At 42.8% G+C, this 22,213-nt stretch overlaps 1 protein-coding gene across 4 annotated transcripts in view; it reads right to left on the bottom strand.

Moving 5' to 3' along the window:
- The window catches only part of LOC140482081 (glucose-1-phosphate adenylyltransferase), a 31,363-nt gene that overhangs the window by 6,786 nt on the left and 2,364 nt on the right, over positions 1 to 22,213 (bottom strand). For 2 of the 4 annotated variants that reach the window (XM_072579016.1, XM_072579018.1), the window contains exons 2-4: positions 4,703 to 4,916; positions 3,884 to 3,973; positions 2,603 to 2,682 (exon numbers count right to left, since the gene is read on the bottom strand). In XM_072579016.1, coding sequence (XP_072435117.1) covers positions 2,603 to 2,682; positions 3,884 to 3,973; positions 4,703 to 4,894 — 362 coding nt within the window. In that variant the 5' untranslated portion in view covers positions 4,895 to 4,916. The remainder of the gene's footprint in view (positions 1 to 2,602; positions 2,683 to 3,883; positions 3,974 to 4,702; positions 4,917 to 22,213) is intronic. The other 2 variants (XM_072579017.1, XM_072579019.1) reach the window with 2 other exon arrangements.

Raw genomic sequence — 22,213 nt, 5'->3', positions numbered from 1 at the left:
TGTTTGCATGCTAACCAGACACATCATACCTTATGTCTTAACATTTTAGTCTTTAACATTTTTCTTCTGTAATAATCAATCAAGACAAAGCAATTCATATTAAAATGATGCTTTTCTATGACAACATTTCTTCCAATCACTTACGATTTTTGTATTAATCCTAATTTCAAGCTCCTTGTCATGAATTACCCAAGTAATGGAAATTTCAACTCATCCCTCGCAATCACAAATGCACTTAAAAAGGAAAATGTAAAGTTCTTCCTTGCTCTGAAGGGCGGCACAGTGGCTCAGTGGTTAGCACTGCTGCCTCCCAGCGCCAGGGACTCAGTTGGATTCTAACTTCAGGCAACAATCTGTGTGGAGTTTGCACTTTCTCCCCATGTCTGCATGGGTTTCCTCCAAAAGTCCAAAGATGTGCAGGTTAGATGAATTGGCCATGCTAAATTGCCTATAATGTTCAGGAATGTGTTGGATAGATGCATGGTCAGGGGAAATGTAGAGTAATAGGGTAGGGGAGTGAGTCTGGATGGGATACTCTGAGGGTTGGTGTGGACCTGGGCCAGATGGCCATTTTCCACACTGTAGGTATTCTATGAAAGAAAGTAAGTGGTTAAGTTTTTGGAGGGGATTGTCAGAGACAGGATCTACATGCAATGGACAGGCAAGGTCTGATTAGAGATATTCAACTTGACTTTGCGCCTGGGAAATTAAGTCTGACAAACTTGATTCAGTTTTTTGAGGATGTAACAGAAAAGACTCATGAAGACAGAGCGGTAAATATTGTTTACTTGGACTTTAGGTTCTTTGACAAGGTTCCATATGGTTAGTAAGGTTAGATCACATGGAATCCAGGGGAGATAGCTAAATGGATACAAGATTGACTTGAGGGTAGAAGTGAGGGTGGACGAAGGATGCTGTTGTTCAGAAACCTATGACCAGCGGCATGCCAAAGGATTCGTGCTGGGTCCACTGTTATTCAAATCATTCATGTAAATGATGATCAAGAATAAAGGAGGCATGGTTAGTACATTTATGGATGACACCAAAATTGATGGTATAGTGGGCAGTGAAGAAGGTTGTCAAAGGATACAATTGGATCTTGATCAACTGGTCCAGTGGCCAAGTAATAATAGATGGAGTTTAATTCAGACAAATGTGAGGTGTTGCATTTTGCATTTTGGTAAGACAAACCAGAGCAGAACCTACAATTAATGGTAGAGCCATGAGGAGTGTTGTCAAATAGAGAGACCTAGGAGTGCAAGTACATAGTTCCTTGAAAGTGACGTCACAAGTAGACAGGGTGATGAAGCTGGCATTTGGCAGACTTGCATTGACAGCATTGAGTACAGTCATTGGGATGTCATGTTACACATGTACAAGACATTGGTAAGGCCATATTTGGAGTACTGCATACAATTCTGGCCGCCCTGCTATAGGAAGAATGTTATTAAAATGGAATGGGTGCAAAATGGATTGACAAGGACGTTACTGAAACTAGAACGTTTAAGTTATAAGGAGAGACTGAGACTTTTTTCCTAGAGTGTAAGAGGCTGAGAGATGACCTTTTAGAGGTTTATAAAATCAGGAGAGGCATAGATAATGAAAATAGCCAAGGTCTTTACCCCAGGGTAGTGGAGTCCAAAACTAGAGGGCATAGTGAGGTGAGATGAGAAAGATTTAAAAGGGACCTGAGGGGCAACATTTTCCACAGAGGATGGTGTATATATGGAAAGAGCTGCCAGAAGTGGTAGAGGTCTGCACAATTACAACCTTTAAAATACATTTGGGCAGGTACATGGATAGGCCCAGAGGGATATGGGCCAAATGCAGGCAAATGGGACTAGTTCAGTTTAGGAAACCTGGTTGGCATGAATGAGTTGGGCTGAAGGGCATGTTTCCATGCTGTATGACTCTGACTCTCATGTTTTTGCATTTTGATGCTGTGATTCAGATTACTGAATGTGGCAGCATTAGCAGACCTTAAGAAAAACATGTTGCGGTTTTGAAGGCTTGTGTGGATTAAATGAGAAGCAAACTCTGGAAAAATAAAATGATATACATTAGTTTGGGAAAATGAGAATTATATCAAGACCTTAGTGGGAGAATAACACAACTAAAATTAATCCTATGGCTAAGCAAAAATTTTTGGAAAAAACATATTGACCATTAATTGTGACATATAAAATAATGAGAAGAACAAGAACAAGCAAAGGAAAATGAAAATGGCAGATAAAAATATTGATTATGAACAGCAGCTACGGGATGCCATTTTAAGCTATACAAATAGTAGACATTGAGATAAAGACCAGACAGCTTCTTTAAAGGATAAACTGGGAAGCAATAGTATAAAATTGCAGCTTGATGAATATTTTTCATTTGAATCAATAATACACTTATTACAGGTCAATGCTCACTATGCTATGAGCCAAAGGGAAACATTAAATGTATTGAAATTTTTATTCTAAAATTGAACATCCTTTCAATTTGCAACTTTGTTTAATATGTAAGTATATATATTTTTACCTTACTCTACAATTTGCCCTGGTTCAAATTTTTAACACTATTCTGTTTAGCCTTTACTGTCTAATATGTTATTGCTTACCCGCCTAGGACCAATACATGATCATTGATGTTAAACTGAGTAATGGCAAGTTGAAGACAAGCTACAGCACCCAACCGTTCCTGTGGGGAGGAGATGTAATTTTTAAAACTCTTCAGATCATTGAGTTACAATTTTCACTTTAATTAACTCTGCCTATAAAGTATAGGTAAAATATAAACTTTTATTCTTCAAGTTTTAAATCCATTTAATAAATAACAGTTAATAAATGAGAATTCTATAATTGTAGACAAGTTTTCCCTCACTGGGAATTTGAGAAAAGTTTTCCTGCACGATAACTTTAGTTGAGGTTTAGTTAATTCCTTTTAAATTGTTCTTAACCTAAAATTTACAGCTCCTTTATGCAACTATCGTAAGAAACCCAACACAAGTCCATATTGCTGATTTAATAACAATAAAATAATATCCTCCTTTAGCTGACAGTAATTAACAGGCTTGAACTGCCACATTCAGTTATTTCAGAAAGTAACACTCATCATACACTCAGCTGGTGGCATGGTGGCTCAGTGGTTAGCACTGCTGCCTCACAGCACCAGGGACCTGGGTTCGATTCCAGCCTCAGGTGACTGTCTGTGTGGGGTTTGCACATTCTCCCAGTGTCTGTGTGAGTTTCCTCCGGGTGCTCCAATTTCCTCCCACAATCCAAAGATGTGCAGTTTAGGTGAATTGGCCATGTCAAATTGCCCATAGTGTTCAGTGATGTGTATGTTGGGTGCATTAATCAGGGTTAAATGTAGAGTGGTAGGGTAGAGGAATAGGACTTGAGTGGGATACTCTTCGGAGGGTCGATGTGGACTTGTTGGGCTGAAGGGCCTGTTTCACACTGTAGGGATGCTATACCATAGGACAGAATCAAAAATCAGAATTCAGAAAATAAAACTCAAATTAATAATATAATGTACAAGTGCATTTCAAGGTAGTATCAACCATCTACGATTCAATCTCAATTTATAATTTGATCTAAAAAGAATGACCTATTACAACTTTGTTAGTTCTATCTAGGTGTTACCTGAATACTTGTAACATCATGATTTGAAACTACATTGAAGTGCAGTGAAGATCTTTTATGAGTAAAGAATTTTCCTTCCATCATTGCCCATACTCTGTATCCACATTTCCTGAACAGATTGAACTTTTACAAGATAAAATCTTAATCAGCTGAAGTTTAACTATGTCTAGACATTAAATGTATCTAATGTGACTGAAAATGTTTGTTCACCTTTATACGTTATATATCTGGGCCTTTGAAGTTTTATCACTTACCTCATTGCTTCTTGTTCCATCATTTAGAACTTTAACTTGTTGAAACTCCTTTGCCCATTCTTCAAACTTCACATAATAAAGATCATTTGTCTGCCAAGATTATTATTAGTTAGCAATTACTAACAATAACCACGAGTGTGATACCTTTATAGTATCTGCTCATTATTTGCCTTTAAGTCAGTTTTATATTTGACCTTCTTTTGTAAAGAGGAGAAAATAGGTCACAATTACACAAGTTCAAATTTTGTTCTGTTCCTCCCATACCACCATTTTCCTGTTTATTTGCTTTCCTTTTTGTGGACCAGTCAATGGAGTAGAAAATCCAATTTTACCAGAAAATAAATCAGTGTTGATGGTGGCATTTTGAATAGACAAACTACAAGAAAAAAAATGATTCATTTCTTTTTCTTCATGTATCCAATGTATCTTTAAATATAATCTCATTTTGAATGTCATTTGAATTTACAATTTCAAGCTTATCTCAAAAATCATAATAATATCTTAAGTTGTTCAAACAAAATCTAATTTCAGTGCAGTATTTCATTACTACTGTCAAACAGAAGCACCAAAGTCTATTACCTCTTCTAATTTTACCTAATAAGATTAAAAATGTTACATTCTTCCCCTTTAAGGTCCACAGGTGTACTGTATGTCTTCCTGAAATCTATTACATTCACTGTTACAATATTATCAAGTTTAGAGTTACCTGCAAACTTTGACATTATGCCCGAGCTAACTAAATTCAGTTCATTACTGTAGCTGAAGGCACTTTACACAATTAAGGCTGTGCATTTTCAAAAGATTAAGATAAAAACATACAATAACATAAACTTCATCAATGCAGTCAATTTTTTCTATTGCTGACATCCAATGGCTGATAAGTGCCTTATTTCCTACTGGTAGAAGGGGCTTGGGAATGCCACAGAGATGTTTGAAATGTCCACTGCTATCATTCTGTAGGTCACGATTCAATCTTGTACCATAGCCAGCAGCCAGAATAACAGCCTTCATGTTTTCTGTGCAGTCTACCCTGCTGAAGAAATGTTTTAGATAAAGGTTAACGATTGTGTGATGTTACCAACACATTAAACAGTATATGGATTTTTCTTATTAATGGAGTACTGCAGGAGTATATTCTATATTACAGTTATTGTACACATTGTACTCCATTTTCTCTTTTCTTCTATTTAATATAAAAATTAATTTTCTAATCTGTTACCGACCTTTTGATTCACATTGACATTCCATACAATTCGGTCATTATACAATCTAGCCCTGGAGTATCTCTGAAGGGACACACAAATCATGAACTGCTTTTCTAATAACACGGTGTACATACAACAAATAAATTGCAGCAGTTCAAGAAACTGACTCACCACTACCTTCTCAAGGGAAATCAGAAATGAGCATTAAATGCCAGTCTATCTGGTGAGGCCCACATCCCATTAAAGAATAAATTAAAGATTATACAGTTTATATCCAACTAAAATCAATAATTTCATTCTTCATAAGTAAACATATATCAATACAAAACTGTTAAATTGAACTGATATGAGAATACTTTCCAGACCACATAAATTCTCCTGCTTAACCTGACTGGGATTCTGATTTCATCAGGGAAATTTTAAAAATCTGTAGTAAAATATTTGTTATCCAGCATGCTTGGGAAAATGATAGTGGTGGTTAATCAAAAATGCTGGTTAACGAGAATTACATTACTTCAGACACAAGACAACGCCTTCCTCTGTTTTTGAGGTGAGAAGGGAAATCTGGACAGGCAAATGCTCCAGCACAAGGCAGCTCAGAAAAATCCCCACAATTGGTATCACTACTTTCAAACTGGCTTTTTAAAATATCAAGCTCTTAGTTGCTCAGTCTATCTTTGTTCAGGCACAGTAATCAAAACTGACCAAAAATGTCAATGCAAAGTTTAAGAACAACAGCAATCCACTGTTTGTAATAGTTTTGTTTTCTGTTTTCTTTTTATAAACTTGTCATTTTCATTGAAAATCGAGCTGTTAAAATTTCTGCAGAGTAGAAGGGATCTAAGATGGCGGGGATCTGAGAAGATCGCACTGCACAGCTTTGCATCGCAGCACAAGCAGTATGGTCCTTTAACCCGCCCAACCTAGGTCATCAGGATTTCTTGGGACTCCGGAAAGATCGTGGAGTCCCAAGAAACTTCTAAAAATTAACTGTGTTTTCAGCTGTCCAGAGATGCCAAAAAAGGACGGAGGAGCATCTGAGGCCAGGTCTGCAGTTCAGCCTGCAGCAGCCTCAGAGTCGATTACTCTCCAGGACCTGGTGAGCCAGCTCTTGAAATCTCGTGAGATGCTGGAGAAACAGATTGAAGAAAAGTTGGCTCCGGCCTCTCTCATGCTGCAGAAGCATGAGTTGCAGCTGGGAGACCTGGAAAAGTGGTTGGATGAGGTGGAGAATAGGGTCACAGTGATGGAAACTGTGCCAGTTCATCCAAGGACGAGATCCAAGCTCTGTAGATGCAGGTCCGTAACTTGCGTGACCAAGTGGATGATATTGAGAACAGGGGCAAGAGAAAAAAACATTCAGATCATCAGTCTGCCTGAGGGTAAGGAAGGTGAGCAGCCTGCAGAATTTGTTGAGGATTGTCTTCCGATATTCCTCGACTTGGAGGCCGGCATGAGAGGATTGAAGATAGAGAGGGCTCACCGGGTCGCAGCGCAGAGATCGGGTCTGGACCGTCCTCTCATGGTGCGGTTCCATCATTACCAGGATAAGGAGAGAGTCATGGATGTTTCCAGAGTTCAGGGGAAGGATCCAAAGGCACTAATTTATGAGGGCTCTAAGATCATGTTCTTTCAGGACTTCTCAGCGGCAATGATCCAGAAACGAAAATCTTACGATGGCATCAAGAGGAGACTGAGGGAGCTTGGGATTCAGTACTCATATCTGGTAGTACTTCGGATCACCTTAGATGGATCCATACACCTCTTTGACACATCGGAGAAGGCAAGAGGCTTTGTGGACAAATTAACCTAATTTGAACAATTGTAGTATGTATAAATAGTGTTGTTTGGGTATGTGTTTATCATTCTGTAAAAGAAACTGAGGAAATCCGGTTGGTGCTTTATTTTTCTTTTTTTTACCTCTACTGGGCGACACAGTGGTTAGCAATGTTGCCTCACAGCGCCAGAGACCCGGGTTCAATTCCCGCCTCAGGCGGTTGACTGTGTGAAGTTTGCACATTCTCCCCGTGTCTGCGTGGGGTTCCTCCGGGTGCTCCGGTTTCCTCCCACAGTCCAAAAATGTGCAGGTTAGGTGAATTGGCCATGCTAAATTGCCCATCGTGTTAGATGAAGGGGTGAAATGTAGGGGAATGGGTCTGGGTGGGTTGCGCTTCGGCAGGTCGGTGTGGACTTGTTGGGCTGAAGGGCCTGTTTCCACACTAAGTAATCTAATCTGATAATAATATGGTGGTTAAGATGTACATTTTCAATTTCTAAGTTAGGATATATCAAAGGATGGGTGGGGTATTTATTTCCCCTCTTTTTTAATAAAAGAATGTTTTTTATTCATGTTGATATTCTATGCGGTGTTTATTCTTTTCAGCTTGTGTTTTCGGTGCGGCTCTAGCTGGGAGAAGTGAAGGTGGTTGGGATGGCTAGATGCCTACTTACGGGCAGTTTGGGATGGGTAGTTGCCCCCTCTGGGGAGGGGGTGAGTTCCCCTATTCAGCGCTGTTGGTGCTTTATATGTTGGTTTGTTTTTTTGGTTTTGTTGTTTTTTATTCTTAATAACTTTGTAGGTTTGTTAAATGTAGTAGTTTTAGTTTATGGAATTTTTAATATTTGGTGGATCATGTGACACCAAGGTTCAGCAGCTTGTGGTTCGGGTTCCTTCTCTCTGGAATTTAAATGTAATTACAGAAGATTATGGCTAATGATTTGATTAAATGGTGTACTTGGAATATCAAGGGAAGTCGCTCACCAATTAAGAGGAAGAAGATACTCTTGAGTCTTAGAAAGGAGAAGGTGGATATTGCTTTGTTACAGGAGACACATTTGGATGACAAGGAGCATCTGAAATTACAGCAGAATGGCTTTGACAGCGTTTATTTTTCATCATTTAATACCAGAAGTAGGGGAGTGGCTATATTGGTTCGGAAAAATCTGCCACTTAAATTGTTGGAATGTGATAAAGACACATACGGGAGGTTTGTAATTCTTAAAGCCTTGATAAATGGGGAAGAATACGGTGTTTTAAATGTTTATTGTCCCCCAGCTCATCCCCTTAAAGTTTTGGCAGATGCTTTTTCTAAACTGATAAGTCTCGAGTCCTGACACATCATTATAGGGGGAGATTTTAACTGTCTCATGGATCCCACAGTAGACAGGTTGCCTAAAGGTCCCTCAATACTCTCTGTACAAACTAAACAGTTATTGGGTCTGTGTGGGGAATTAGGGTTGGTGGACTTCTGGAGGTGTCTCCACCCTACAGGTCGGGATTTTACATTTTTTTCCAATCCGCACAGGTGTCACAAGAGGATTGATTTTTTTCTGACTCCTGTGGTAACCCTGGACCAAGTGGCATCTTGTACGATTGGTAATATTACCATCTCTGATCATTCTCCAGTGTACCTTATGGTTAAGATTAAGGACGTTACAGTGGGTTCAAGGTACTGGCGAATGGAACCCTTTATCCTCATGGTTAGTAAGTTTGTGGAGTATTTCTCTCGGGAATTTCGGGCGTTTCTAGACATCAACATAAGCTTAATTGATAGCTCATCCGTTCTCTGGGAAACTGCCAAAGCTTATGCTACGGGGTTAGTTATTTCAGATTCCACCAGTAGGAAGCAGCAACATCTCCTTGAAGCACAGTTGAAGGCAGCCGAGAAGGCCTACTTTGACAGACCCTCGTTGGTCAAACTAGAGGATTACAGTTCTGCGGTCTGCACTAAATTCCGTGCTCACGCAGATGGCAAAAGAGGAGCTGGTTTTGCAAAGGTTATATGAGCATGGTGAAGAGCCTGGCAAATACTTAGCATACCTTGCCAGAAAGAGGAGTGCCCTACAAACCATTACGGCGATTAGGGAGGGGTCTGGGAACTTAACATGTGATTCTAAAAAGATTAATGTGGCGTTCCAGAGATTTTACTCTAAGTCATACCAATCTGAGAATTGGGAGGAGAAGCAGGCCAAAATGGAATCTTTTTCTTAAAAGAGATCTGAAGCTCCCGGGTGTGACTCCCGAACAAGTGTCCTTTCTCAATGCCCCATTATAAGAGCAAGAAGTGCAGGAAGCTACAAGGCAGCATCAGAGTGGAAAGGCGCCCGGTCCTGACAGACTTCCCAGTGAATTCCATAAGGAATTTATACGTATACTGTCAGGCCCAATGCTGAATATGTTTAATGATTCATACAGTCATGATGGTCTCCTACCATCTCAGAGAGGCCAATATTTCACTTATCTTTTAAAAAAAGGGAAGGACTCGGAAGAATGTGCTTCATACAGGCCGATTTTGCTCTTAAATGTGAACTTCAAAATCCTAAGGCTCTCACGTAAGGCTGGAGACTGTGTTACCCTCTATTATTAAAGAGGATCAGACAGGCTTTATAAAGGGTCGCAGATCCTCCAATAATGTTAGGAGACTGCTTAAAGTAATTCAAGCATGCCAACAGCACTCAATACAGGGATTGGTGATTTCTTTAGATGCAGAGAAGACATTTGGCAGAGTTTTGTGGCCGTACCTTTTGTATACTCTGGAGCAGTTTGGTTTGGGTGAAGTCTTCATAAGATGGGTAAAGATTCTCTACAGTGTACCTCTCGCAGCAGTCATTACCAACGGGATATGATCAAGCAATTTTAATATTTTTAGGGGCAGCCGGCAGGGCTGTCCCCTTTCACCACTGCTTATTAAGTTGGTGACTGAACCGTTGGCAGGGGCCGTTCGTGGGGATCCCAATATATCAGCTCCCGAAGTGGGGTCAAAATTACATAAGATCTCGTATGCAGACGATGTTCTAATTTTTTTGACAAATCCAGCAGTTTCAGTGCCTCGCCTGATACAATGCATTCGCGCGTTTGGCACTTTTTCCAGGGTATAAGATTAATTTTACTAAATCAGAGGCTATGCCTATGGGTGGTCTTACGAAGGAGCTAGCTCTTGAGGGTGACTATAGATTCCCATTTAGGTGGTCACTTTATATCATCAATTGGAGGGTGCCACCTCAGATGAGTCTGATCGACTCTGCAAGATGTGGGAAGGAGAGCTGGGTATTGATGTTTCCTCAGAGGCATGGAAGGATATTTGGGAGAATGCAAGAAAGATATCAGTTTGCAATGGGACCCATGCTTTACAATTGAAGATTCTTCACAGGGTCCACTTGGTTTCAGAGTGTTGTCAAAATTTAAACCAGGGGTATCTTCAGCATGTCCCAAGTGCAAGGTCTGCACAGGCACTCTTACCCATTGTCTTTGGTCTTGCGATAGGCTTCAAATATATTGGAGTGCTGTGGCGGGCGCAATGGAGAGGATTGTGGTGTAAGGGTGGAGAAGGACCCTATATCTCTCTCCTTTTGGGCCTACCCACTGTATTTCCTGCAGACGTGCGTAAGAAAAAACTTTTCAATATTCTCATGATCTGTGTAAGAAAAAATATCTTGCTTGGTTGGATATCTGAAAAACCCCTGGACCTGTCGGGTTGGCAGAAGATTGTTATGGATCATAATCCCCTGGATTTTCTCGCAAATATAGTACACCACAAAACTGAGAATTTTTACAAGACATGACAGCCCTTTTTGAAATACCTTGACACAGATTTATCTGCCACACTAACAAGGGCTTTTATATAGCTGTTAACGACTGTGTTTCATGAGTCCAATATCCAGGGAGGAGGAACTGTGAATGTATGAGCATTTTGTTTGGCTGGGCTGAGTTATTACTATTTATTTGTTTGCTGTTGGTTATTTATTTATTTAGTTAAATAGCTAGTTTAGTTTTATTTTAATTCTATATTTTTCTATATATGATTATACATTTGTACATGAGGGTGGTTTGGGGGTTTTTTTGTTATTTGGGTTTTTTTGTACTGTTTTGAATTGCATTGTTTTGTACTTGTAATATTAAAAATCTATTTTTTCTCAATAAAAATATATTATTAAAAAATTTCTGCAGAGCAGAAAGATTGCTAAATCCATCAGTGTACAACACTGATTTTATGTCTGTGCTACCATTTTGGAGTTCCATACTCCAGCTGATGTCCTTTCATAAACTTAGAACAGAGAACATAGAACATTAAAGTGCAGTACAGACCCTTCAGCCCTCAATGTTGCACCGACCTGTGAAATGAATCCAAAGTCCATCTAACCTACACTACTCATTTTCATCCATATCTCTATCCAATGATAATTTAAATGGCAACTCGACTACTGTTGCCGGCAGTGTGCTCCACACCCTTCTACTCTGAGGAAGGAAACTACCTCTGACATCTGTCCTATAATCTGCTACTCCTCAGTTTAAAGCTATGTCCCCTCATGCTAGCCATCACTATCCGAGGAAAGATGGTCTCACTGTACACTGATTACCTTATATGTCTCAATTAAGTCACCTCTCAACCTTGTTCTCTCCCACAAAAACAGCCTCAAGTCCCTCAGCCTTTCCTCATAAGGCTTTCCTTCTGTTCTAGGCAGCATCCTACTAAATCTCCTCTGAACCCTTCTCAATGCTCCACAGCCTTCCTAGGATGCAGTGACCAGAACTGTACACAATACTCCAAGCATGGTCCAACCAGAGTTTTGTACAGCTGTAGCATGACCTATGGTTCCGAAACTCAATCCCTCTAAAAACTAACATACCATATGCCTCCTTCTGTAAATATTTTTGTTGAGAAAAAGACTGATTTTTTAACAAAATTATTAAATTACTACAAAATAGTGTCATAATCTTATAATAAACAACAATAACAGTGATCAAACTACTACTCTAGTCCACAAACAATCGAAAAGAAAAAAAAGAAAAAAAAGAGAATTCCTGATGAAGGGCTTTTGACCAAAACATTGATTTTTCTGCTCCTCGGATGCTACCTGACCTGCTGTATTTTTCCTGCACCACTCTACTCTTGACTGTAATCTCCAGCATCTGCAGTACCCACTTCCGCTTGGATGTGCTCCATAACTAATCTATGCCACCCAGAGAGTCCTAGGGGATTTTCTCCAACACACTGCATCCACCTGGACACCCCGTGCTGGCCTATTACCCGCCCTCAACCTCTTCATTTCCAACTGTCGCTGGGATATTAACCGCCTCAACCTGTCGACCCCCCTCCCCCACTCCAACCTCTCACCCTCACAACGCGCAGCGCTCCAATCCCAACCTCACCATCAAGCCAGCAGGTAAAGGTGGCGCAGTGGTAGTCTGGCACACTGACCTCTACACTGCTGAAGCCAAACGCCAACTCGAGGACACCTCTTCCTACCGCCCCCTCGACCATGACCCCACCCCCCCATCACAAAACCATCATCTCCCAGATCATACAGAACCTCATCACCTCAGGAGATCTCCCACCCACAGTTTCCAACCTCATAGCCCAGGACCCCCGCACTGCCCAGTTCTACCTCCTCCCCAAGATCCACAAGCCTGACAACCCTGGCCGACCCATTTTCTCAGTATGCTCTTGCCCCACTGAACTCATTTCTACCTACCTCAATTCCCCCCTAGTGCAGGAACTCCCCACATACGTTCGAGACACCACCCAAGCCCTCCACCAAGACTTCCATTTCCCCGGCCCCCAACACCTCATCTTCACTATGGATATTCAATCCCTCTACACCTCCATCCGCCATGACCAAGGTCTCCAATCCCTCCATTTCTTCCTCTCCCGATGTATCCAACAGTACCCTTCCACCGACACACTCATTCATCTGGCCGAACTGGTCCTCACACTCTAAAATTTTTCCTTCGAATCCTCCCACTTCCTTCAGACCAAAGGGGTAGCCACGGGCACCCGTATGGGCCCCAGCTATGCCTGTCTCTTTGTTAGCTACGTAGAACAGTCCATCTTCTGTAATTACACTGGCACCACTCCCCACCTCTTCCTCCGCTACATTGATGACTGCATTGGCGCCACCTCGTGCTCCTGCGAGGAGGTTGAGCAATTCATCAACTTCACAAACACATTCCACCCTGACCTTAAATTTACCTGGACCATCTCTGACACCTCCCTCCCCTTCCTGGGCCTCTCCTTCTCTATTAATGATGACCAACTTGACACCGACATTTTTACAAACCCACCGACTCCCACAGCTTCCTGGATTACACCTCTTCCCACCCTACCTCCTGCAAAAATGCCATCTCGTATTCCCAATTCCTCCACCTCCGCCATATCTGCTCCCAAGAGGACCAGTTCCACCACAGAACACACCAAATGGCCTCCTTCTCTAGAGACCGCAATTTCCCTTCCCACGTGGTTAAAGATGCCCTCCAATGCATCTCGTCCACATCCCACACTTCTGCCCTCAGACCCCACCCCTCCAACCATAACAAGGACAGAACACCCCTGGTGCTCACCTTCCATCCTACCAATCTTTGCGTAAACCAAATCATCCGCCGACATTTCCGCCACCTCCAAATGGACCCCACCACCAGGGATATATTTCCCTCCCACCCCTTTCTGCCATTTGCAAAGACCGTTCCCTCCATGACTACCTGGTCAGGTCCACGCCCCCCTACAACCCATCATCCCATCCTGGCACCTTCCCCTACCATAGCAGTAATTGCAAAACCTGCGCCCACACCTCCTCCCTCACCTCCATGCAAGGTCCTAAAGGAGCTTTCCACATCCAAAGTTTTACCTGCACATCGACCAATATCATTTATTGTATCCGTTGCTCCCGATGTGATCTCCTCTACATTGGGGAAACTGGACGCCTTCTAGCAGAGCGCTTTAGGGAACATCTCTGCACCAATCAACCACACCGCCCTGTGGCCCAACATTTCAACTCCTCCTCCCACTCTGCAGAGGACATGGAGGTCCTGGGCCTCCTTCACTGCCGCTCCCTCACCACCAGACAACTGGAGGAAGAATGCCTCATCTTTAGCCTTGGAACACTTCAACCCCAGGGCATCATTGTGGACTTCAACATTTTCCCTTTCCCCACCTCACCCCAGTTCCAAACTCCAGCTCAGCACTGTCCCCATGACTTGTCCTACCTGCCTATCTTCTTTTCCACCTATCCACTCCACCCTCCCCCGACCTATCACCTTCATCCCCTCCCCCACTCACCTATTGTACTCTATGCTACTTTCTCCCACCCCCACCCTCCTCTCATTTATCTCTCCACCCTTCAGGCTCACTGCCTATATTCCTGAAGGGCTTTTGCCCGAAACGTAGATTTTACTGCTCCTTGGATGCTGCCTGAACTGCTGTGCTTTTCCAGTACCACTCTAATCTAGACCCTGACACCCTGCTCAGCAGAGTGTTCTTTCCGTGCGCGTAAAAAAGGGGATCTTCCGCAAACCTAAGAGGTGGGACACCGGATTTAGCTTGACCTCGATTCGCAAACCCCCTTCCAAAACACGTGCTATAGCACCCCAATACCTACGAAGCTTGTGGCATGACCACAAGCAATGAGTAAGAATACCAAGATCTGTTTTACATTTAAGGTATATTGGAGATCTCCTGTCTTAAATTTCGCAAACTGCTCTGGTGCCAAATAAGCCTTGTGGATTATCTTCAGTTGCATAACCTGCATCCTATTGAAAACTGAAATCTTCCTTACGTTCTCCCAAATATCCTCCCCCTCAGCTCTGACGAGATCGCCACCCCCAATTCTTGAGTTAAGATCCTGCACAGCCGCTCAATGTCCTTCGAGACACTATCTCCTAATAAGGGATAGAGGGTACTGATCGAAAGAGTACCCGTGGACCACAGTACTCACCTCTCCATATCTGACTTATTGCGACTAACCATTAAAGTAATCTTTTTCTGTATAAAGTCCCTAATCTGAAAGTAATGAAAGAGGTCCCTCCTAGATAGTTCATATTTCTGCCTCAGCTGCTCAAAAGACATCATGACCTCTCTGGCAAATAAATCTCCCAAACAGGAGACTCCTTTAGACCCCCAAAGCCTAAAGCCAGAATCCTAACATTCCTACTATGGCAGTAAAAGGGGAAGGTTTTTGTAAATTGCCCTCACTTTGCACATCATTCTCCATACTTTAACCATGTTAAGGACAATCAGATTTTAGTAATGGTCCATAACAGTCCTCATCTTGTCCATAAACAACAAATTAATGAGGGGGCATTTTGCCTGGGAGGCCCCGATGTCCAGCAAGGTTGACCTTGGATCTGGGCAAGCCCAGTCAGCCACATAGAATAGTAAGGAACTCAATTGATAAGTCTGGAAAATCCACACCTCCTATCCCCTGCAGAAGCTGCAATTTGGCAAGCTTACTAAAAAGGAGGGACCTTAAAGAATATACCTTTAATATTCTTACTATGATGCCAGATGAAAGAACCAAGTCAACTATTAAGCCTCCATAACGCTTGCCCAGGCAGCATCAAAGGAAGCATTCGCATGGGATATAACAAATGAGGAAGAACATTCATTTAGAGCAGAGTATTGGAAAAACATAATTCAAGATCTTTTGTCTATCAGAGCTTGTGATCCTTCCCCAGCTCTCTAGAAGCTTCCAGCACCATTTGTTTATCTCTATAAGTCACACCAGGACCAGGCAGGGACGCTGGTCTGATCTGGGCCTGCACACTGCGACCCAGTGGGCCCACTGAAAGGGCACCCAGCCCGCCCTTACTTCCAGCTTCAAAACCTGCAGGAACAATCACTCCAAGAAGCTGACAAGCAAGCCTTCTTTTCCCGTTTCGGCAGCCCTAGGTGGATGTTCTTCTGACCTGGTCTACTGAGGCCCGTACCTGCCATTCCAGGGCCTGGTCCCGACCCACCAAGGATGCTACCGTGGTCCGCTGCTGCACTTCCACGATGCACTGCCCGAAATGCTAGATCTCCTGGTTATGCTTCTGCAGCATGGCTAAGATCAGTTCCAGCCTGGTTCCAGTCTCCTCCATCACTGAATTGATCTCTTGGAGTTTAGTGAACTCCCAGACCAGGCTCTGCTCCACAGGAAAGTCCCCTGAGGTGTTCGCAGAGGCTGACACCACGGCCGCGGGCATGTCCATTGCTGCCGGGGACTACCCTGCTAGTTGTGATCCTCATGGTCCTTTTCCCTTCATCATTTTCCTTCCTTACTCACTTAAATTTAAATACAGCAATTCTGGGGATCAAAAACTACCGATTTTTACCACAATGGGTAAAAAAGGGAGGATGAATGCAGCACTTTATCTGGGTTCTGGTGCAGAGCTCTGGATCGCCGCCATCTTGGACCTCCACCATCTGCCTCCTTAACAACTCGAATCAACCTGGGTTGCAACGTTCAGGGATCTATGCACACAGACACAGATCTCTCTGCTCATCTACATTATCAAGATTCTTACCATTAGCCCAATTCTCTCCAAAGTGAATCACCTCACACTTGTCCGCATTAAACTCCATTTGCCACCTCTCTGTCCAGCTCTGCAGCTTATCGATGTGCCTCTGTAACCTACAACATCCTTTGGCACTATCCACAACTCTACTGACCTTCGAGTCATCCACAAATTTACTAACCCAGCCTTCTATACCCTCATCCAGGTAATTTATAAAAATGACAAACAGCAGTGGACCCAAAACAGATCCTTGAGGTACACCACTAGTAACTGAACTCCAGGATGAACATTTCCCACCAACCACCACCTTCTGTCTTCCTTCAATGAGCTAATTTCTGATCCAAACCACTAAATCACCCTCAATCCCATACCTCCGTATTTTATGCAAAAGCCTACCGTGGGGAACCTTATCAAACACCCTACTGAAATCCATAAACCACCACATCAACCGCTTTACCCTTATCCACCAGTTTGGTCACCTTCTCAAAGAACTCAGTTAGGTTTGCAAAACCATGTTGACTATCCCAAATCAACTTATTCCTCTCTAGATGATTATAAATCCTCTCTCTCATAACCTCTTCCGACACTTGACACACAACCGTACTGTGATTCACTGGTCTATAATTACCAGGGTTGTCTCTACTCCCCTTCTTGAACAAGGGAACAATATTTGCTATCCTCCAGTCTTCTGGCATTATTCCTGTAGACTATGACAACACAAAGATCAAAGCCAAAGGCTCAGCAGTCTCCTCCCTGGCTTCACAGAAAATTCTAGGATAAATCCCATCCTCCCCAGGGGATTTATCTATTTTCAAACTTTTCAGGACTGCTAACACCTCCTCCTTGTCAACCTCAATCCCATCTAGTCTAGTAGCCTGTATCTCAGTATTCTCCTCAACAATATTGTCTTTTTCTACTGATGAAAATATTCATTTAGCGCTTCCCTTGATTTACCTACAAGGGTTTTCCTTAATTTTATCTGCCAATGACTTCTCATGTCCCCTCCTGGTTCTTCTTAGCTCTTTTTTTAGGTCCTTCCTGGCTAACTTGTAACTCTCAAGCACCCTAACTCCCAATCAATATTTGGAAAGTTAAAGTTCCCCCATAACAACTACCCAGTCACTGTCGCTCATATCGAGAATCACCTTTGCTATCTTTTCCTGTACAGATCTGGAACTATTCAGAAAATACCCAAGAAACCTTCCTGTTTCTAACCTCAACCCATACTACCTCAGTAGACAAGTCCTCAGAAGTCCTTTCTGCAACCGTAATACTGTCCTTGACGAACACTGCCACACCACCCACTTTTTTACCATCTTTTCTGTTCTTACTGGAACATTTAAATCCCGGAACCTGCAATAACCATTCCTGTACTTGTTCTATCCATGTCTCCAAAGTGGCCACAATATTGAAATCTCAGACAAGTTCACCCACCTTATTCTGAATGCTCTTGGCATTGAAGTAGACACACTTCAAATCAACTTCCTGCTTGCCATTGCTCTCTTGCGACCTTGAAACCTTATTTCTGACCTCACTACTCACTACTCTCAACCTCCTGTATATCGAACTACAATTTAGGTTCCCACCCCCACTGATATATTTTAAAATCACCCAAAGAGCATTCGCAAATTTACCCGCCAGGTTATTGGTACCCCACTGGATCAGTTGAAGACCATCATGACGTCCCAGCTACCCCAGAAAGAGACCCAATTATCCAGGAATCCAAAACCCTCCCTCCTGCACCAATCCTATAGCTACATATTCAACTCCTCTCTCTCCCCCTATTCCTTGCCTCTCTAGTACATGGCACTGCAACAAACCAGAGATAACAACTCTGTTTGTTCTACCTCTAAGCATCCAACCTCGCTCCCTGAATTTCTGCCTTAAACCCCCATCTCTCCTGGGGTGGCACGTTGGCTCAGTGGTTAGCACTGCTGCCTCAAAGCACCAGAGACACGGGTTCAATTCCCGCCTCGGGCAACTGTCTATGTGGAATCTGCACATCCTCCTCGTGTCTGTGTGGGTTTCCTCCGGGTGTTCCAGTTTCCTCCCACAGTCCAAAGGTTAGGTGAATTGGCCATGCTAAATTGCCTGTGTTAGGTGCATTAGTCGGGGTAAATGCAGGGGAATGGGTCTGGGTGGGTTGCTCTTCAGAGGGTCGGTGTGGACTTGCTGGGCCGAAGGGCCTGTTTCCACACCATAGGGAATCTAATCTTCCAACCTGTGTCATCAGTTTCTATGTGGACCACAACTTGGGGCTGCTCCCCCTCCCCCACAAAGATCCAATCAACACGATCGGAGACATCACGAACCCTGGAACAAGTCTCTCTCCTTCTCTCAGAACCTCCTATCTGTCCCCCTTAATATGGAATCCCCAATAATTAATGCTCTGCGCCTCTTCCCTCTTCCCTTCTGAACAACAAGGACAGACTGTGTGCCAGAGACCTGTGCCCCATTGCTCACCCCTAGTAAGTCATTCCCCCTCCCCTCCCCCTCACAACAGTATCCAGAACAGTATAGTTGTTGTTATGGGGAACGGCCACAGAGGATTCCTACACTGCCTGCCAGTTCTCTTTTTGTTCCCTGACAGTCACCCATCTACTTTATTCTTGTACCTGAGGTGTGTAATTCCTCTCAATAATCCTCTCGCCTCCTGAATGATCCGAAGTTCATCCAGCTCCATTTCCCTAATGCAGTTTGAGGAGCTGGAGTTGGGTGCACTTCCCGCAGATGCAGTAAGCAGTGACACTAGTGGTGACCCTTACCTCCCATATTCTGCAGGAGAAACATTCAACTGCCATAGCCTCACATTCCCACTATTCTAAATTCCCAACAAGGCTACTGAAAACTAAAAATAAGGGAAAACTAGTCACCTTACCAATCCAGCCCACGGATCATTTTTCTTGGTTAGCAGAGGAGGATGGGTGGAGCTTGTACTGCTATACACTAATTCAGCAGCAAAATAGCCCAACACTATTTAAAGGGATCATCAAATACTCTGTTTAGTTACAGGTAATTTTCTTTCTTTCTTACTGTTGATATAATTCCATGTTTTTGGTACTTTTCACTTTTAAGATGTTTCCAAAGTCCTTTAGGAAGCAATGCAGAGATGCTGAAGTACTTTTTTTTCCTATCTTCAAAACTTCTCCACAATCCCAAGTATGGGTTCGCTGTTTCCATGAACCTTTGTGCTGAAATAAAACGTGACTGGAACACTATACAATTGTCACATGGAACAGGCCAAACTGCTAGAAGGGAATCGAAGAGGAAAACGGGTTCTCAGCAGGCCACATCTGCCATAGTTTCAGAAAGTAATTAATCTACCTGTACTTGAGTAATGCCCAATATTTAATACATCTGAGCTTCACTAGAGAGGCTGTCACTTAAGTCAGACACATTGCTGCAGCCACATATCCAACATCGGAACAGGAGAAGGACCATACTGCTAGTAATTGTGCATGTGATCCTGATCACAATTTTTGTTATATGACTCCTTCTTTTGAGTTTGCATAAAAGAGATCCCTGAAGCTCTTGATTTCAATCTTGTATGTCAGCAAGTAAAGCTGGTGTGCAAGATTTACATGTTGCCCCATAACGCAGGGTACCATTGTGGTTGGATGCAAACCTTTATTATTCATTCACAGGATGAGCGTTGCTGGCTGGGCCAGCATTTTACTGCCCATCCCTAGTTGCCCATGAGAATGTGGTGGTGAGCTGCCTTCTTGAACTGCTGCAGCCCATTTGGTCTAGGTACACTCACAATGCCACTGGGAAGGGAGTTCTAGAATTTTGACTCTGTAGTCTTCTGGTGCAGCCTCTCAACTCTTGGTCATATACCTGAACTGAAAGAGATTCCACTTGTAAAACGCCCATCTTGTGTGTGACCATGAGTGGCACATCGTGCAGGTCTATATTCAGTACATTGGCAGAAGCCATGATGCCTTCAGTCTGAAGCAGTCCATTCTATCAGGTGCATTTAGCTCCCATGACAAATCAAACGGTGCTTACTCAGCAACAAGGGACAGCTGTAATGACCAGGGAGCTTAAATTCAGCTCTCAACATCTGCACAAATGCTTATCATGAACACAATGACTGCCATTCTGACAAAGGAAATGTTATTGAGCAAATCATTGGTGAGACAAAGCAATTACTCCACAGCCTGGATGACTCTGGAAGGGTATAGCAGAACTCAGCTTAGCAGAACTCAAGACTAATAGGCAAATAACTTTGTCAGAATGAGGGAACCCCTGGCCTTCACCTATCAGGCAAGAAGCAGCAATAGGAGGACGACTAGCAAGGGAGATTGCAATCTAAACAACGGCTAGATAAAATGAAGAACTAGTTCAAGCACAATATGAGAAATCTCAACCCTAAACTCCACACTCATCAATAATTTCACACTCGTTCACTTTCCCAATGTCCTCCCAAGCACAATGCAACAAAAAGCCAACACAATATAAACATTGCAAAACAAATTGTTCAGGATTGAAATGCCACATGTAACAAAGATGAGGCAATCAATCTCGGGCATTGCTTTTGACTGTCCTCTTTGTGCTTTGGTTTGCCCTAGTTATCCCACTCTGTGCTACCTCAGTTGCTGTAGCAAAGATGGTGGAAGTCTTCTTACTTTCAGTGATGGAGGCTACAGATGACTGCAAAGGATGACTTTGAGTACTTGTCAGCCTTAAAGGCCCAACTTCAGAGCTCAGCATGGGTGGCAGCTGTAGGGTTCACTGGCTGACAACAGTAAGGGCACAGACAGATTAGCACAGTGATGGGAGTACAAATTTACCATCTTGAGAAAGGGCTGCTGGTTCATTGAATGCTTTAGGTGTTGGTAGGGTACAGATTATGCAAGATGCCTTATTCTGAATAAGTGTTGAGTTTCTTGGGTATACTTGAGTTGTACCCATGCAGGCAAGTGGGAGTTATTCCATTATACCACTGATCTGTACACAATAGTTGGTTGACAGACTTCAAAGAGTTAGGAAGTGAATAATTTGCCACAGAATTCCCAACTGCCGCTTTGTCTTTGCAGTCACAATATTTATTTGGCTGGTCTTATTAACTTTATGGTCAATGATAGCCCTGAAGATGTTGATAACTCATGCAAACAGGTATGGTATTACTGTTAAATATCAAAAGATGACGATCGGACTCTCTCTTGTTAAAGACAGCCATTGCCTAGCACTTACGTGTTGCAGACATTACTTGCCACTTATCAGCCCAAGCCTGGATTTTATCAGATCTTGCTGCATGCAGGCATTGACAACTCCTCTCTGTGGTGAATTACGGATAGATCGAAATACTGTGCAATCATCAACAATCATCCTAATTGGACCTTATTATTGAGATAATGGCAATTACGATAAGGCTGAAGATATCTGGATCCAGAAAACTGCCCTGAGGAACTCCTGCAGAGGTATCCTGTGGTTGAGAGGGTTGACACACAACAACCACAACTAACCTCCTTTGTTGAAAGGTGACCTCATCTCTTAAGGACTTTGTACCCTTCCAGACTCAATATTGCATTCAATTTTAAAACATGAACACCTCCTGCCAGATCCTTCACCAGCTCCACAACCGAGGCACAGCCAACCCATTTTCACTAATGGTTCCATATTAGCAGTTTTTCTTTCTCCCTGGTATGCTGTGATCCATCTTGTTGTCTATCCAACAGTCCTCCTCTCTCAGGGCTTCATTTCTGCCTATCCATTTTTTTTTCACCCATCCTGTCTTTAGTAATGTAGACCACCTCTTCCTAACTACTATCAATTTTGAAGTGACACGACTCAAAGTGTTAACTTTGCTTGGAGCAACACGGTGGCTCAGTAGTTAGCACCGCTGCCTCACAG

Source organism: Chiloscyllium punctatum, chromosome 10, assembly GCF_047496795.1.
Source record: "Chiloscyllium punctatum isolate Juve2018m chromosome 10, sChiPun1.3, whole genome shotgun sequence".
In the NCBI taxonomy this organism is placed as follows: Eukaryota; Metazoa; Chordata; class Chondrichthyes; order Orectolobiformes; family Hemiscylliidae; genus Chiloscyllium; species Chiloscyllium punctatum.
The sequence above is the reverse complement of the archived record's forward strand: the minus strand, read 5'-3'. Positions and strand labels throughout refer to the sequence as shown.